General features: G+C 39.9%; 2 protein-coding genes across 3 annotated transcripts; one reads left to right on the top strand and one right to left on the bottom strand.

Moving 5' to 3' along the window:
- Window positions 1-56: 56 nt before the first annotated feature.
- Window positions 57-7,314, bottom strand: hdhd5 (haloacid dehalogenase like hydrolase domain containing 5). The gene is made up of 8 exons (XM_056272526.1): window positions 7,069-7,314; window positions 5,872-6,084; window positions 5,628-5,740; window positions 2,913-3,006; window positions 2,729-2,762; window positions 2,471-2,645; window positions 1,370-1,558; window positions 57-511 (listed from the first exon to the last, which is right to left on the bottom strand). The coding sequence occupies exons 1-8, from the start codon at window positions 7,174-7,176 to the stop codon at window positions 94-96; spliced, it is 1,344 nt and encodes a 447-aa protein (XP_056128501.1). The 5' UTR covers window positions 7,177-7,314; the 3' UTR covers window positions 57-93.
- A 234-nt stretch (window positions 7,315-7,548) lies between these two features.
- Window positions 7,549-18,258, top strand: ccdc77 (coiled-coil domain containing 77). Of its 2 annotated transcripts, XM_056272524.1 has the most exons (12): window positions 7,549-7,611; window positions 8,179-8,228; window positions 9,160-9,322; window positions 12,109-12,251; window positions 12,334-12,430; window positions 12,513-12,594; window positions 12,768-12,847; window positions 14,133-14,281; window positions 14,362-14,602; window positions 15,165-15,290; window positions 15,611-15,763; window positions 18,066-18,258. In XM_056272524.1, exons 2-12 carry the CDS (start codon window positions 8,194-8,196, stop codon window positions 18,210-18,212), a joined length of 1,416 nt encoding a protein of 471 aa, XP_056128499.1. In that variant the 5' UTR covers window positions 7,549-7,611; window positions 8,179-8,193; the 3' UTR covers window positions 18,213-18,258. The 2 variants fall into 2 exon arrangements, with proteins under 2 accessions (XP_056128499.1, XP_056128500.1); XM_056272525.1 differs by lacking the exon at window positions 7,549-7,611 and having other exon boundaries at window positions 9,164-9,322.
- Window positions 18,259-18,718: the final 460 nt, after the last annotated feature.

Genomic DNA, 18,718 nt, shown 5'->3' with positions numbered 1-18,718 from the left:
GGCGGAAATAACACTTCCTGTGTAGACAGCTCCATTGATTCTAAAAGGACTGATTCTGTTCTGATGTGTAGATATGGCATAATAGATGGCGGCTTACTGCAGTGGCCAACCCTCCAGCTGGAAGACCAACTCCACTGCATCCCGGACGTCATGGACGATGAAGGACGGCTGAGTCAGGCTGGGGTCGAAGCGGAAGTCCCGGTGACCGTGGAAAATCCGCTGCTCCGTGACCGTCTGCTCGGGGTCGGAGGGCAAGTCCTGTTGGTCTCGGTTGTAGACGCCCGTGCAGACCAGGATTGAGCTGCAGCCTTCAGGAAGACGGTGCTCGAACGAGCCTCCCACCATCACCTGTCCGGAGCATTTGGCATCGTCGGACGCTTCACACGCCAGGTCTCCGGTCACCTGGCCGGCCGAGCCACCCTGCGCCTGCGCCTGGGACCGGCTGCGATGCATCGCTTTGAGGTAGCGGTTGTACAGGTTCGCACCGTAAATATCAGCCATGGGGTTGTCACTATGAGAGAGACACATGTGCATCAAACATATAGACCAAGAAAATAAGATGTGTGCCAGAGTCTTAAAGTGACAGCAGCCTAATAAACCCGCTGCTGTCCGTGTCATTAATGTTAATCAAAGAAAATCACTCACTGCTCTTGACTGAATCACTTCTGCAGCTTTAATAAGGATTCATTTATTCAATTTATAATGTGTGTTACGGCAATTGGTGTGATTCACTTGCATTTGTGACTAAAAATAGATGTGTGTGAAGTGTAAAATGTAGTTTGGAGCATGTGTGCAAATAAAAGTCCCCACAGGTCCTTTAAATGTCTACAAAAATTCAGTTTTATGAAATGTAAGGTCATAAATAACTTAAATGGTAAAACAAATCTCTTGGTCATTTTAAGAGGTCTTAAATTTGGGGATGGAAAACAATGTTAACTTTATAGTGTTTATATTGTAATATGTTGATAATTGATAATAATAATTCTTGCATTATGCATACATTTTATGTGTATATATATATATACATATATACACACACACACATTCAGTTAATATTTTTTAATATTTATATAATTATTAAATACAGCTTGAAGCAGAAATATAAAAAAAAAACAGTGTATTTTTTGTATTATATAAAATTAAATAATTTTGCTTATAAATATCTCCTTGTAGACATTTATTAAGGAAAAATGATTATAGCAAATATTGGATAGCACCACTAATGTTTTTACTGTGCTACATGTATTCCTTGTGAAATAGTAAGTGCCACACCCTGTTCAGACCGAGCGTCAGTTCAAGGTCAATGAAATTTGACCATTCAATACTCTAAAGAAATTGCTCTTGCATATTAATGTGGTCCAAACTTTACCCAATGGCGTAAAGTCTCTCGACCGGCCGGGTCCAGCCCAGATTCTCGGCCTGTTGTCTAATGAGCAGTTCGGCGTAGTTGTAAGTCACAACGCTGGGCTTCCCGATCAGAGCCTCGTACTTCAGCTCACAGCCTGTTATCTTCTTGTAGATGCTCTCCAGGCACACGAGGAACATGCCGTGACCGAATCTAGCAACAAATGAACAGCAATCCTTGTTAGTTCAGTATTTAACTAACAGCCACTAGAAAAAAAATCCGGTTACATGATCGTTGTTAAAGTCAACATAAAATGGCATTTGCAACCCATTTTTTACTTCAGTATTCTGTTGAATTTCTGGATATTCAGGATATAATATTCAATAAAAAGGGATTTTATCAATCAAAAATTGCTGTGATGGTGTAAAGTGGGCTGCATTGCCTACAACGCTATTATGGCGACTGGTTAACATTCCCAAAGCCATCATGATAAAATCAGTCAAAAAGGAAAGTTGTTTCAGACTTAGAGCGAGACAGATATATATAATAACATTCACTGATGAATCAAGTCGGATGAGACCTGAAGCATGTGTTTAACTATGTTGATTCTACGAAATATATACATTGATATATACAAAATATATTTAAGGTTGGGAATATTTTTTATATATTTTTTAAAGAGGTCTCTCCTGCTCACCAAGGCTGCATTTATTTGATCAAAAACACAGTAAAAACAGTAAAATTGTGAAATATTATTACAATTTAAAATAACTGTTTTCTATTTGAATATATAGTAAAGTGTAATTTATTCCTGTGATCATAGCTGCATTTTCAGCATCATTACTCCAGTCTTCAGTGTCACATGATCCTTCAGAAATCACTCTAATATGATGATCTGACGCTCAAGAACCATTTCTGATTATTATCAATGTTGAAAAAAAGTTGTGCTGCTGCATATTTTTGATGACATTTTTTTTCCAGGATTCTTTGAAGAATAGAAAGTTCAAAAGAACAGAATCAGAATTAATTTGAAATAGAAATCTTTTGTGACATTATTAATGTATTTACTGTCACTTTTGATCCTTATAATGCATCCTTACTGAATAAAATCTTCCTGACACTAACCGAGGGTTTTTGGCTTCGGCCATCCACAGCAGATCCATGTTGCAGGCCAGCACAGGGATGTGTGGGTAATGCAGTGATGTCACCGTGTTTCCTGGCCTCCCATTGGTCAACAGCACATCAACAATCAGCTGTAAGTTCGTCTCCCACCTGATAGGCTCACCGAACAGGATGACAGCTTTAAAGTGACAGTGAAAACAGATGTGAGCGGACACAGATCTCAGCCAGAACAGAAAGTGAAACGGGTGGAATGAAACTTACCGTCTATTGGTGGCAAATCTTTAGATGGGGGAATCTTAGGAATATTAAATAAGTCAATGCTCAATGCTTAGGATTAGGAATCTGTTAAATTAGTTGTAATGACACTTTCCTTACAAACACAGCTAATAACAAATGCTAAATTCTCCTGATTTTTACATATTCAGATATTATTGTTTCTACTCACAATGTCTTTGGGTCTGCGATGGTGATCCACCATGTCCTGGAGAGGAAACGCCTCCCTTAGCATGTCAATGGTCACAACGTTCTTGAAACCTACACTGGAGTTTATTTGATCAAGGACAAATTATAGTGTATACTACGGGGCTGTTAAATGCTTGATTTTACACTAGCGAGGTAATAACAGCGCTGTTCTTGAAGCAGTTAAACTTACTCTATTAGTAGAGACGCTGCTGCCGAACACTGTTGAGAGACGCACAGACGGAGGTAATTAATACACGCTTGATAACTCTCTCTCTCTCTCTCCCTCTCTCTCTAATAACTGCACTCGACTGCTATCAGTGGCTTAAGTCTCTATTACTAGCTCTAAATTTTAGGGCTGTGAAACGATTAATCGCATCCAAAATAAAAGTTTGTGTTTACATAATATATGTGTGTACTGTGTATAATTATTTTTTATATATAAATACACACACACGCATGTATATATTTAAGATAAATGTGTTATTTATATATAAAATTTTTTTTTTATATATATATATATATATATATATATATAATATAAATTATATAAACATACACTCACCTAAAGGATTATTAGGAACACCTGTTCAATTTCTCATTAATGCAATTATCTAATCAACCAATCACATGGCAGTTGCTTCAATGCATTTAGGAGTGTGGTCCTGGTCAAGACAATCTCCTGAACTCCAAACTGAATGTCAGAATGGGAAAGAAAGGTGATTTAAGCAATTTTGAGCGTGGCATGGTTGTTGGTGCCAGAAGGGCCGGTCTGAGTATTTCACAATCTGCTCAGTTACTGGGATTTTCACACACAACCATTTCTAGGGTTTACAAAGAATGGTGTGAAAAGGGAAAAACATCCAGTATGCGGCAGTCCTGTGGGCGAAAATGCCTTGTTGATGCTAGAGGTCAGAGGAGAATGGGCCGACTGATTCAAGCTGATAGAAGAGCAACTTTGACTGAAATAACCACTCGTTACAACCGAGGTATGCAGCAAAGCATTTGTGAAGCCACAACACGCACAACCTTGAGGCGGATGGGCTACAACAGCAGAAGACTCCACCGGGCACCACTCATCTCCACTACAAATAGGAAAAAGAGGCTACAATTTGCAAGAGCTCACCAAAATTGGACAGTTGAAGACTGGAAAAATGTTGCCTGGTCTGATGAGTCTCGATTTCTGTTGAGACATTCAGATGTTAGAGTCAGAATTTGGCGTAAACAGAATGAGAACATGGATCCATCATGCCTTGTTACCACTGTGCAGGCTGGTGGTGGTGGTGTAATGGTGTGGGGGATGTTTTCTTGGCACACTTTAGGCCCGTTAGTGCCAATTGGGCATCGTTTAAATGCCACGGCCTACCTGAGCATTGTTTCTGACCATGTCCATCCCTTTATGGCCACCATGTACCCATCCTCTGATGGCTACTTCCAGCAGGAGAATGTACCATGTCACAAAGCTCGAATCATTTCAAATTGGTTTCTTGAACATGACAATGAGTTCACTGTACTAAAATGGCCCCCACAGTCACCAGATCTCAACCCAATAGAGCATCTTTGGGATGTGGTGGAACGGGAGCTTCGTGGCCTGGATGTGCATCCCACAAATCTCCATCAACTGCAAGATGCTATCCTATCAATATGGGCCAACATTTCTAAAGAATGCTTTCAGCACCTTGTTGAATCAATGTCACGTAGAATTAAGGCAGTTCTGAAGGCGAAAGGGGGTCAAACACAGTATTAGTATGGTGTTCCTAATAATCCTTTAGGTGAGTGTATATATATATATATTTATAAAACGGTTAGTTCCAATCCTTGATTCTGATTGGTCAATAGCTGTGCTTTATTCACGATAAAACACGGCTATGACCGCTTCACCCAACGGTTCTATGTATCACTACACAACACCCCTAGCAACCACTCTTAGCAACTTAAACAGATGTTTCATCTCATTGATATTGTTCATTTAAAGCTAGAGCAGAGCATTGTGAGAGATCGAGTAAGCGAGTGTACCTGCATTTACAGTAGACGTAGCATTTTCCTTCAGGTCAGTCCTATATTCATAATAAAAAAATGCGTTTGAATGTCCGCTGCATATTTTGTCCTTTTAACAGTCATGGGGTTTTCCGTGCATAACGTTAGTCATCTGTCAGTTGCGTCTGTCTTCTCCGTGATCACAAGTTCGAGTCCTTTCAAAAGCCTTCTCTACAGACTCACTCACTCACTCACTCATAAAGACAGTCTTTGCCGCCATCTATTGGCGAAATAATATATGTAACTTCTGTTGCTGTTCACGTTCCGGGACTATTTTTTCCAGCGGAAGGCAGGCTTTTAGTGATTTTACTTCATGAAAGTTGCATAGATACATATTTTTCGGCTTTAATATTTTTATTGTGTGGCAACCGTTTTATAAAAGCAATAAGGTACTCGAGGCAAGTGCTGTATCGTGAATAAGTAACGGCTGAAGGGGTTGCAGGCACTCCGCTTCGCGTCGTGCCTAACAACGCCCTCCAGCCGTTACTTATTCACGATACAGCACAGCCTCTCGTACCTTATTGCTTACATATATATATATATATATATATATATATATATATATATATATATATATATATGTGTATGTATTAGATTATTTGTATAATAATAATATTTATAACTATTTTATAATTATAGTCATTTATATCAAGGTAAAGGATACTTGTGTGCAACTTCCACCACAGGTCCCTGTCCGGACACCAGCACGCACAGGTCATGGAACTGAGTGAAAACCCTCAGAGGACTGTGGGACAGCACCACCTGGTCCGGTGACACCTGTTTGGAGAAATCAAACCGCCCTGTCTTACTCTCAGACACTGTAAACAAATCAAATGTTGTGTTTAAACTATCGACAGTGCAAATGGAGCAGCCTGGAAGGATTCAATATTTGTGGTCAGGTGTCTCACCTCAACCTCCAGAAGGTGAGACAGCTGCTCGGCTTTGGTTTGCCGGAGAGAGTTCCCTGCGTTCGTCACAAACACCACAGGAACCTTGTATTTCCCATCGCCGTCCACCAGGTCCCTAAAACACTGTTTAGCTGCAGGGATGGGGGTCCGTCCACGTACCAGCACTCCATCAATGTCAAACAGAAGCCCAAACAAGCTGCGGTCCTGTTCACCCTCAAAACATACATAATTACATGTTTTGTTAGTACTCACTTAGCAGACACTTTTTATCAAGTCACCTTTATTTATATAGTGCTTTATACAAGACATGTTGTTTCAAAACATCTTTACAGTGATAAACCGGGAAAAAGTGATCAACTGTACACATAACACTCACTTTTCCCAGAGGAATCTAAGGTTAAAGGTCGTGATCAAAGTCACAATGGTGATAGTTTTCTCAGTTGGGGATTTGAACCTACAACCTTTAAGTTACAGATCAAATTGAGGCTCAAATTGAACCATGAAAGCCACACCATCCCCCAATAACAAGGTGTCTCATACCGTAGATTGTTTTCACATTTCCTGCAAAAGGAAAGTGAAACCTTGAGTACATCATCCACTTACATTTGCCCTGCTATTTAGGGGAAAACATCCCACAGTAAAGAAATCCAGGTGAAAGTTCATGTAGATCAATTGCAAAAGTTCCATTCACTTGCTGAATATTAATTACTGTCAAAATAACTTGTATACTGTGTATATATATATATATATATATATATATATGTTAACTAGTTGCTTATTAGAATATTACTGGGATATTGGCTGTTTATTAGTAGGCTCCTTATTATGCACATATCAATGCATTATTCTGCATGACCATATTCTACACATACCTTACTAACTATTAATAAGCAGTAATTAGAAGTTTTTAGGGGCAAAAGTCGTAGTTAATAGTTATTTAATGGTAAGAATTGTACCCTAAACTAAAGTGTGACCATATACCATAATTATTGGGCCGAAAATGCTGTCTAGATAGGCAGCTCACAGTTACGTGTTGAAATACAGCCCGACACTGGCCAGAAACTCATAACAAAACAACAACAACAACAAAAGCCTTTTTAACACATAACACCACTCGGTTTGTTGTGGTCAGGAGTGTTAGTTTGTTCATGGCTAAATTCTGAATACTAATAACAATAATACTGAGCATGAACTCACTGTGCTGTAGCGGCGCTGCGTCTGCGCAAAAGCAGCTGCATTCGTGACTTTCCTGCTCAGTTTCACTCCTATCCACCCGATCCTAAACATATTCAAGCGGGGAAACATATCTCCGAGGAAAAACACACGAAGAAACGAGACAACGTTTCTACTTTGACCTGAGCATGACTCTGCACTGCTGCTAACCACGAGCACACATGCTATCAGCAGCTGGCAAACATGTTTTTAGCTCTAAAGGCCACGTATAAGATGCAGACATCCCAAGTCTCCCGGAAGTTCCGGGAGTCTCCCGCATATTGCTAGCGTCTCCCTGATGCCCGCAAATTAGTTAAAATCTCCCGGAATCTAGAGCGAGATAGAACATACTGCGCGCAGAGCTTTGAAAAACTCATATTTAACGGGTCTGACTGCGCGCATAACATAGCCTACAAAGCTATAGGCTATGTTATGGCCTACAAAGCCCCCCCCCCCCCCCTTCCGGTTTGTAACCGGCGTGTTTTCAAAACGAGGAGTGCCAGTGAACGCTGTGAAGGCACACAGAAGGTAACTAAATCAAAAATGTACTTTATTTATTCATTTATTTTACCACGAGAATATGATTATAACAAAGGTTTAATAATGTGAGCATAGGTAAATATTAGAAATGGTAACAGTTAGCCAGCTAGTTGGACGATTAACAACCGTTATCTTTTATATTTTGATTTTATTGTACAACAGTAACGTTAACTTTACTTCACATCTGACAGGTTGATTAATAAATAAAGTGATCATTTAATTATATCGTTAATTTATCGGTCCAAATAAACCTGTATAACACTTTGTTTGTTCAAACTTCCCACCGCAAAGCGTCACTGTTTACATGGCAACCGTAAACGTGCAATACTGATCATAAGAGTTTTATTTAGCGAATATTTTATGAATCTTGATCTGTTGCATGTTGTTTTTGTTTACCTTAATTTTAGAGTATAGTTTGATCACCTACAGCTCATTATATTCAGGTGAAATTACCTTAAAATTAAATGTAAATAAAAAATGTAGCTTAATATTTTCCATTTTAATGTTATTTGAGCACACCACTTTATAGTCTTTTTTTTTTTTACATTATTTTAGGCCATAGTCACTGTGATGATGGATTCTCCTCCTACAAAAGAGCATAAAAGGTAAATATAATTTATATTAACACTGATTGAGAATGAGAACCTCACAAAAAAAACAAACATATTTTGCATGAAGATTTTTTCTTTTCTTTTTTATGACCATTAATACGTTTTAACAAGAAAGTTTTTTTACAAGTAATTACTATTTTCATTATTTTTTACAACCCCATCCCCCAATTTCTCATTATCATAATCAAATTAGCAATTTCCATTATTCTTGCTGATTATTCCCATCACATTCTCCTGTATAATGCCTTCATTTGTAATACAATGATTGAAATAAAGGCAGAAAAATTGAACCACCATGCACAATTTATAGATGTTTTGTTTGTTTTTTGGATTATGGTAATGAGACAATAGGTGCAAAATATGCTTGGAAAACATGGAAACAATATAAGACAATAAGAGAATATATATATATATATATATATATATATATATATATATTAGGGCTGTCAAATGATTAATCACGATTAATCACATCCAAAATAAAAGTTTTTTTTACATAATATATGTGGGTGCACTGTGTATAATTATTTTATATATATATAAATACACACACATGCATGTATATTTAAGAAAAAAATATTATTTATGTATAAAATATTTATATTTATATATAATATAAATTATATATAAATCTATATACAGTATATACATGAAAATATTTCTTAAATATATACAAGCATGTGTGTGTATTTATATAAAATAATTATACACAGTGCACCCACATATATTATGTAAAAAAAACTTTTATTTTGGATGTGATTAATCACGATTAATCATTTGACAGCCCTAATATATATATATATATAGAGAGAGAGAGATACCATTGTTGACCATATGCATGTATGAAGCATGTCTAAAATCCCAAACGACACATTTTGAGGTGCTGAAGCTGCTCTCCTCCTCTTCCTCTCTGTGTTTGGGTCAGTCAGCTCGAGTCTCCGCTGCCCTCCATCTCGGAGCGCCTGGCGTTCCTGCGGCCGTCCCGCGAGCTGCTGGAGTTCTACAGGCAGAAGGTGGCTCAGTTCGACGGAGAACATGAAGACCTGCTGCAGATGCTGGAGAAGTACAGGAGCACCGCAGAGGAGCAGGTCAGCCCTCTTCACCTGGATTCGCTTTCTCTTTCCTTCTTTCTTTTTTATGTATATTTTTATTGAGCAGAGCAGAGTTAGTTCACCCAAAAATGAAAATTATGTCATTAATGACTCTCCCTCATGTCGTCCCAAGCCCGTCAGACCTCCGTTCATCTTCAGAACACAGTTTAAGATATTTCAGATTTAGTCCGAGAGCTTTCTGTCCCTCCATTGTAAATGTATGTACGGTATACTGTCCTTGTCCAGAAAGAAAATAAAGACATCATCAAAGTAGTCCATGTGACATCAGTGGGTTAGTTAGAATGTGTTGAAGCATCGAAAATACATTTTGGTCCAAAAATAACAAAAACTACGACTTTATTCAGCATTGTATTCTCTTCCGGTTCTGTTGTGGATCCGCGTTCAGTGCCGCCAATGACGTAAGACGCTGCTGACGTGTGTGTGTGTGTGTGTGTGTGTGTGTATTCGGGTTCTGTTGTGGATCCGCGTTCAGTGACGCCGCTGACGTAAGACGCTGCTGACGTGTGTGTGTGTGTGTGTGTGTGTGTGTGTATTCTGGTTCTGTTGTGGATCCGCGTTCAGTGCCGCCGCTGACGTAAGACGCTGCTGACGTGTGTCTGGTGTGTGTGTGTGTGTGTATTCTGGTTCTGTTGTGGATCCGCGTTCAGTGCCGCCGCTGACGTAAGACGCTGCTGACGTGTGTCTGGTGTGTGTGTGTGTGTGTGTGTATTCGGGTTCTGTTGTGGATCCGCGTTCAGTGCCGCTGCTGACGTAAGACGCTGCTGACGTGTGTCTGGTGTGTGTGTGTGTGTGTGTGTGTATTCTGGTTCTGTTGTGGATCCGCGTTCAGTGACGCCGCTGACGTAAGACGCTGCTGACGTGTGTGTGTGTGTGTGTGTGTGTGTGTGTGTATTCTGGTTCTGTTGTGGATCCGCGTTCAGTGCCGCTGCTGACGTAAGACGCTGCTGACGTGTGTCTGGTGTGTGTGTGTGTGTGTGTGTGTGTGTGTATTCTGGTTCTGTTGTGGATCCGCGTTCAGTGCCGCCGCTGACGTAAGACGCTGCTGACGTGTGTCTGGTGTGTGTGTGTGTGTGTGTGTGTGTATTCTGGTTCTGTTGTGGATCCGCGTTCAGTGCCGCTGCTGACGTAAGACGCTGCTGACGTGTGTCTGGTGTGTGTGTGTGTGTGTGTGTGTATTCTGGTTCTGTTGTGGATCCGCGTTCAGTGCCGCCGCTGACGTAAGACGCTGCTGACGTGTGTCTGGTGTGTGTGTGTGTGTGTGTGTGTATTCTGGTTCTGTTGTGGATCCGCGTTCAGTGCCGCTGCTGACGTAAGACGCTGCTGACGTGTGTCTGGTGTGTGTGTGTGTGTGTGTGTGTGTATTCTGGTTCTGTTGTGGATCCGCGTTCAGTGCCGCTGCTGACGTAAGACGCTGCTGACGTGTGTCTGGTGCGCCCGTGTATTCGGGTTCAAATAAATATGGCTGGGCAAAAAAATGCAAGTCTTCCTCTGTGTGGAAATCCTTAGACATGTTTGTGAAGATTGTTTTGTTTCCAGCGTGCGTTTCCCTCAGACTGTAAACGAAGCTCGGGCGCACCAGACACACACACACACACACACACACACACACACACCAGACACACGTCAGCAGCGTCTTACGTCAGCAGCGGCACTGAGCGCGGATCCACAACAGAACCCGAATACACACACACACACACACACACACACACACACCAGACACACGTCAGCAGCGTCTTACGTCAGCGGCGGCACTGAACGCGGATCCACAACAGAACCCGAATACACACACACACACACGTCAGCAGCGTCTTACGTCATTGGCGGCACTGAACGCGGATCCACAACAGAACCGGAAGACAATACAATGCTGAATAAAGTCGTAGTTTTTGTTATTTTTGGACCAAAATGTATTTTCGATGCTTCAAAACACTCTAACTAACCCACTGATGTCACATGGACTACTTTGATGATGTCTTTATTTCCTTTCTGGACAAGGACAGTATACCGTACATACATTTACAATGGAGGGACAGAAAGCTCTCGGACTAAATCTAAAATATCTTAAACTGTGTTCTGAAGATGAACGGAGGTCTTACGGCTTGAAACGACATGAGGGAGAGTCATTAATGACATCATTTTAATTTTTGGGTGAACGAACCCTTTAAGTGACAAAATGTGCATGGCATATATGAAAAATATCACAACCTGCTGTTTTTCTTTTTTAACATCCATAGAAATAAATGAAGAAAGAATTATACAAATATACAGAACACTCTTAAACCTACCCATCCCTAATTATCACACACACACACAAAAAAGGAAAAAATAGGGGGGGAAAAATTCAAATCTCCAATGAAGGGACAGTCTCAACAAAGGAAAGGACAGGATTCCACATTTAACAGAGTCTCTGATGGGAGTGTTTAATTTTTTCCAGGTGTAGAAAAGACATTAAGTCCTTCAGCCAAGAAAAATGAGAAGGTTGGGCATGAGGATTTTCAATGTAACAATATTCGTCTTCTGGCTACCAATGAAGTAAAAGCAATAATATCAGCATGGCGCTTGTTGTACAACAGGTGTTACTCCAAAGATGACAATTATTGGGCAGGGTTTGGGGACATGTAACAAAAAAAGAAGACCAGAATGAATACAATTTAGGACGGGTATAAAATGTACGAGTATGATCTGCTGGGGATTGGATTATGTTCCTCCTCTCTCCGTCGGTGTGTGTGTGTGTGCATGTAACGCTGTGTGTTGTTGCGCAGCACAAGCTGCAGTGGGAGGTCCGTCAGCGCGAGGAGGAGATCCTGGAGCTCCAGAACGCTCTCAGTGACATGCAGGTGTACCTGTTCCAGGAGAGAGAGCAAGCGCTGCGACTGTACGCCGAGAACGACCGCCTCAAAATCAGGTCAGACGTCATTATAGATACGATAGCGCAAACATGATCACTGAGATGAGCCCGAGTCTGAAAGCTTTGTTTGCGGTCACAGAGAGCTGGAGGACCGGAAAAAGATCCAGCATCTTTTAGCGCTGGTGGGACCGGATCCAGGCGAGATCACGTACTTCCATCGAGAGCCTCCCAATAAGGTTCAAAAGAATACATAGCAACCTTACTTTGATGGCTATTGTATGGGCATCTGTGTATTAAGCTTTATTTTGTTTTATTTAGGTCACAATCCCTCAGAAGAAGATCCAGCTGAGATCACATGAGGAGTCAAAGCTGGCAAAACCAAGACCTGTGTATGCGAAAGGTTTGGCCATCACCTTTGCTTTTCTAAACGTTTAGCTGTAGAAGGTGTCGAGGGAAAATACTGATTCAGTTGTATGGGTGGATTGGTGTTATTTTGAGATTAAGGACTCATCTTGTCTATGTAAGAGGAGAACAGCTGCACTTTAACAGCATGTGTTGTTTTTCAAACCACAGGAAGCAAGAAATCGTCCAAAGAAGACGACAGCAGAAGTTCAGAGCAGTACAAGAGAGACAACCAGACGTTACTGCTGCAGGTGTGTGTGTGCAAAAGCTAGTTCATGCATTCTTATGCTGATATTTGTGTATGAAACTATTCCTGAATGTATTACTGCAACTATGTTCATCAGAAGTCCTACGACGTTATGGTATAATTAGTCAATAGTGAGGCTAAATAGATGTGTTTTCATCCTGAAATGCGAGGCAAATGTTGGATCACAATAATTAGGAACCAGAGTTTCCACAAATCCCTTCACTCGATTGGGATGTTCTTTTATTCTGGAAGGCAAGGGCAGTGACTGTAACATCAGGCGTATTTTGTAGTATTAATCACCTATTTATACCGATTTCATCAGGCTCTGAAAATTCTTTAAAAAAACCACAAAGAATGTCCTTCTCAGCTGCCATAGTTGCAACTCTTGCGTCATCAGAACAGTGTGTTCAACGCACCACCGTTTCCATTTAAAAAACATTTTGCAACTTTTTGTCTGGGTGGAACATTCAGAAGTCTCAGTTCTCAGTTTCCAGTTCTCAGAAGTCATTTATGGTGTTAAAGGGATAGTTCACCCCAAAATGAAAGTACCGGTAATTACTCACCCTCATGTTATTCAACCCCGTAAGACTTTCGTTCATCTTCGGAACACAAATTAAGATATTTTTGATTAAATCTGAGAGCTGGATCACTCCTCCATAGGCTTTCTAAGGGATTGAAACTGGCCAGCCCTGAAAAGTTATGAAAGACATTGTTAAAATAGTCCGAGTGACTACAGTGACTCAAACCTTAAGTTTATCAAGCGACGAGAATACTTTTTGTGCGCAAAAAATGAACAAAATAACGACTTTATTCACGTACGTCACACGCATCACACACATGACCAGCGTCGGCCAATAGTGAGCCTACGTGTGACGTACAACACAGAAGCGCTGCGCTGTTACACTACGTGAACTCACTCGAGGCCCACAGAGAAGGAAATGAATAGTTGAATAAAGTCGTTATTTTTGTTTGTTTTAAGTATTCTCTTCGCTTGATAAACTTAAGGTTGAGCCGCTGTAGTCACTCGGACTATTTTAACGATGTCTTTAATAACTTTTTTTGGGCTGGCCAGTTTCGATCCCTTAAGAAGCCTATGGAGGAGTGATCCAGCTCTCAGATTTAATCCAAAATATCTTAATTTGTGTTCCGAAGATGAACGAAAGTCTTACGGGGTTGAACAACATGAGGGCGTGTAATTACTGACAGAATTTTCATTTTGGGGTGAACTAACCCTTTAATGATGTGAAATGCTCAGTGTGCTCATGGATGCGGTTCCTCCATTGGTCCAGGTGGAGGCGCTGCAGGCTCAGATGGAGGAGCAGACGCGGCTGGCTAAAGAGCAGGTGGAGGCGCTGCTGGAGGACAGACGCATTCACCTGGAGGAGAGACAGGTCCAGCACCAGCGGGACCAGGAGAGAATCACGGCCCTCGCCGAAAAGTAAGTTCATCCCTCCTTCTGTTTCAACAAACCCTGAACCCGGAGCGTGACTCTCTCTCTCTCTCACCTGGCGTTCTCAGACTCCAGCGCACGCAGAATCTGCTGTACGAGAGCACGAGGGATTTCCTGCAGCTGAAGTTCTCGAGTCGAGCTCACGAGAAGAGCTGGATGGTGGAGAAGGACCGTCTTCTGCGAGAGCTGGACTCCTGTCAGGAGCGACTGCGCGAGGACCACAGTTTCCACCAGCAGCGTCCGTCAGCAGACCCGCTGGTCATCACACACACCCACGAGAGCAGCCACACACACCGGGACGAGATCAGGGTCAGAAAGACCATGTTTACTTTTTTTAGAAGACTCATTTATAACTAATTTATAAGAAAAATAGTGTATTATGAACACGTTATTTAAGAATTTAAAAAATCGTACTAAATGTAATAAAGCCCAAGAAAAAAGAAAATATTACTATTAATTAGACATATATATATATATATATATATATATATATATATATATATATATATATAACATTTTAAATTACATTTCATTTTTATAAATACTTTTTTATGTCGTATTTTTAATTTTGTACATCTAGCTTAACTAAGAAATGTGTGTGTGTGTGTATATATATATATATATATACATAAACTTGTTTGTTTTGTTTTAAAAACCCTGGTGTATAGAAATCACATTTTTGTTATTATTAATATATAATATTTATTTAATATCATATTTATATAATCTTTAGGTATATATATATAGTTGGCTTTAATTCATAATATCTTTGTGCTGGATAGACAAACTGGTTTACCACCGTATTCTCATTGATCTTTTGAAGTCTTTATCCAGCTCTCACAAGTGATTTTGTCTTTTTTTTTCCCAGCAGGCTTTGCAAGAGGAACTGAAACAGGCTCATAAACTGTCTGACATGTACCGAGATCAGTGTGTGAATCTGGAGACGGACCTGTCGCAGATCAGAGAAGAGGGCGACGTGGGCCGAGAGATCTTCAAAGTACGCAAACAAACTCTTAGTGCACCAGAAGAAAACAAAGACATGATTGCTCACCCTCCTTCATGTGTGCATGCAAATGTTTTTACTTCTGTGACACACAAGTGCATGTTTAGCAGAATGTCGAGTCATTAGAGCAGCCTAAACATCACACTAAATATCTCCTTTTATGTTCTGTTAAAAAAAGTAATATCTAGAGAGACATGAGGGTGAGACGCCTTTGACATTAAAACATTTTGATATTTTGTTGAAGAGTTGAGGTCGTTTGAATGTCAAACTAGCTTCTGAATTTTGAGTTTGTGTGTGTGTGTGTGTGTGTTCAGGAGCGCTCTGACAAGATGGCCAATCGCCTGCAGCTAATGACTCAACGTTACGAAGCTCTGGAGAAAAGACGGGTCATGGAGGTGGAGGGATTCAAGACCGATATCAAACACCTGCGGCAGAAAGTCAAAGATGTGGAGAAACATCTCTTTAAAGTCAGTCAGCGCTCTCATTGGTCTCTTCTACACTGTTTATACGCCTCTTCAATAACATCTGTGCAAACTGTGGCACGTTGACTTGTTTTCAAACAATGAATTGTCTGATATCATTATGAAATTGGCAGACAGATAGCTATTTGTTAGTCATTTATATTATCTTTAACTCTTTCCCCGCCAGCATGTTTGATCATTTTCAAACATGAAGTTTCGTGGCCCAGAACATGTTGTTGTATGAATATCTGAATACGCAATATATCAAAAGAAAGACCAGACCCTCTGCTTTTAAACAAAAAGCCTGTTTTATTCTAGCTTCATGCATCTATTCTAGGTTTTTTTTTTTTTTTTTTTAGTTTCATAAAAAAGCAAAATTGAGCAAATAGCTGAGAAAATGTCATTTTTGTCAAAGATTACATCTGGATGGGATTCAGAACGATGATCAAAACACAGATGGAGTAGATCGAGTCCATCAACACCCCCAAAGCCTCAGTCCTGTAGCTCGTCCTGGGTCGACGTTTTATTCAGTAACATTAGACCGTTTTGATTAATTATATGCGGTTTAATGTTGATGATCGCGTTATTTTACATATGCATCTGCTTACATAAGCAATAGCTTGTTTCCAGTGTTGTGTGTTACGCGTTACAGTAACGTAACTACTTTTTCGGGTAAAAAGTAGTGTAACGCGCTACTACTGAAAATTTGGGAACGAAACGTAGTTCCTTTTTCAATTCGGCGCAACGTTACTTTCCTGTCCCTGGGATTTGACAGCGATCTCCGTCATTTGATAGATTTGACAGCGATCGCCATCTCCGTAGTGAACGCCCCAGAGAGAAATGCACAATGGATTACATAATCAGAGAGTAGCCTATTTATTTTCGTTTTGAATTGTTTCGTTTAAAGACATTTCAAGCTTAAATTCTATACATTGAGTTTCGGTTAATTTATGATGAGATGCTCCAGTTCACGTGCAATGCAAGTGACCACGCCGGCGCTTCCATGATTATATTGTCTCCTATATTTGCTTCTTACTTGCAGGCATTTGGTTGATAAAAAATAGATTAAAATTAAGATACAATTTATACAAAACGAAATTCGCTTTAAAGAAAGGCTTTCTTCAAAACAAAACTTAATGAAGTGGTCAAAATCATGTCTGGCCATGTCTCCCGAGATATTGCGCATCCATCTTACTCGCGCTGTTCACTTTTCATAATCAGCATAGATGGAAAAATAACATTATAATATTTTAACAAATATGAAACTAAATGTGCTTATTTAATGGCTACAACACGTAGGCTATAGTAGGCCTACAGACTCTCTATTTGTATATTGGTGCACATTCATTTAATTCTGAATTTTGCACACATAAGTTGAAAGGCATTTGTTTACGTGCATAGTAAAACATATCTGCAACATTTATCAAGTTCACGGATAATTGTGCGTGCATTTATTAATCATTATGATACTAAAATCATAATAAAGTAGGCTATACTATGTACAAAAAATCAGATGAGCCCAGAATATGAACGCAACGTGTTTACTTGCACGTTATGCATTTTCCTCCCATAGAAAGCCATTATAAGAACGCTTAATTTGGCTTAATAGAGATTAGAATGTCCCCTTATTATGTCTAAATAACAAGATAAGTTTTCTTTTTTTTTCTTCACCATGCGGTTCAGGACTTCCATAGAATACAGCCTGAATATAATTACTTCCAGAAATGATTTTTGGGGGTGCCAACGGGGTGCTTTGGTCTTTCTTGGGGGCTTTCTTTCTAGCCCCTCCCTAGCGCCGCCCATGCATATGCCTATTCATTAACGGGCATTTCTTCATAAATATTAAAATTTTTGATAAATGCATTATGCATTTATGGCATTATATATGGCATTATGCATAGTAGAGCTTTATGTAGGCCTACACATTTAGGAACAGATATTGGGTTCTGCCCGAAGTCAAGCAACATAAAAGTAACCTAAAAGTACCGAGTAATGTAAAAAGTTACTTTCTATATGGGGTAACTAAGTAAAGTAACGGATTACTTTTTTAAAGAAGTAACGAGTAACGAGTTACACTACTTTTTAAAAGTAACTTCCCCAACACTGCTTGTTTCTGCTTCTTCTTCGACTGTTTTTTGATCCGGAGATTCAGCACTCTTTCAGAAGATGTGTAATAGCGCCCCCTACTGTATAACAGTGAAAACACAGAAAGCCGGAAATTTCCATCAATGGCAGGGAAAGAGTTAAAAGTGCAAATCTATTTAAAATGATGGAGATAATAATGATTAATGACTGTCTCTTTCTCTAGTTGACGCTCAACGTGGGCCCTAATCAAGACCTGGCGATTCTCCACGAAGTGCGTCAGACCAACAACCGCACGGTAAAGGTCCAGGATGAGCTGAAGAACCTGAAGGCTAAAATATACAGACTGGAGAACGACCTGAGATTCTGCTGAAGACTCGTCATGTGGATTGATATAGGCATTTGCATATGGAAATATGAACTCTATCCGCTCTGGATCATATTGTAGGTCTGGTCTCACATTATGTTGTTCACACTGTTTTACCAATGATTTGGAGTATGAGGAACTCCTGAGTCTTAAGACTGGATGAATGATTCAGAAGAAAGTCGGACGTCCTAGAACCGGATGTGTGTTTATTTGTACTGTTGCATTTTCTATATTAGATAAATAAAGGTTGATTTTTTTTTTGTATTCAATATGAAAGTGATCACTATTTTTGACTGGTCTGAGACAATGACGAACAACACAAGGCCCATGTTCATTTTATAGCTTTTAAACATATTTCTTAAGACAAAAACAATACTGAAATGCTTGGAAGAGACTACATATTTCAGTAGACAAAAACCTAAAACATACAGATGAATCTAATGAAAACTGATGTCATATTTGTGACCCTGGACCACAAACCAGTCACAACTCGCACGGGTATATTTGTGGCA

The sequence above is a fragment of the Rhinichthys klamathensis genome, unplaced genomic scaffold, assembly GCF_029890125.1.
Source record: "Rhinichthys klamathensis goyatoka isolate OS25496 unplaced genomic scaffold, OSU_Roscu_1.1 h1tg000341l_1, whole genome shotgun sequence".
Classification (NCBI taxonomy): Eukaryota; Metazoa; Chordata; class Actinopteri; order Cypriniformes; family Leuciscidae; genus Rhinichthys; species Rhinichthys klamathensis.
This window is presented reverse-complemented; position numbering and strand designations above follow the sequence as displayed.

Bases quoted from the DNA above. Each gene is read 5' to 3' on its own strand.
- hdhd5 (XM_056272526.1), bottom strand. From the start codon at position 7,176: ATGTTTCCCCGCTTGAATATGTTTAGGATCGGGTGGATAGGAGTGAAA. The intron at 5,741-5,871 runs GTGAGACACCTG...TTCTCCAAACAG, and splicing joins CTCACCTTCTGGAGGTTGAG to GTGTCACCGGACCAGGTGGT. The intron at 3,007-5,627 runs GTATCCTTTACC...AATAAACTCCAG, and splicing joins GTGGTGGAAGTTGCACACAA to TGTAGGTTTCAAGAACGTTG.
- ccdc77 (XM_056272524.1), top strand. From the start codon at position 8,194: ATGATGGATTCTCCTCCTACAAAAGAGCATAAAAG. The intron at 12,595-12,767 runs GTTTGGCCATCA...TTCAAACCACAG, and splicing joins AAGACCTGTGTATGCGAAAG to GAAGCAAGAAATCGTCCAAA. The intron at 15,764-18,065 runs GTCAGTCAGCGC...CTCTTTCTCTAG, and splicing joins TGGAGAAACATCTCTTTAAA to TTGACGCTCAACGTGGGCCC.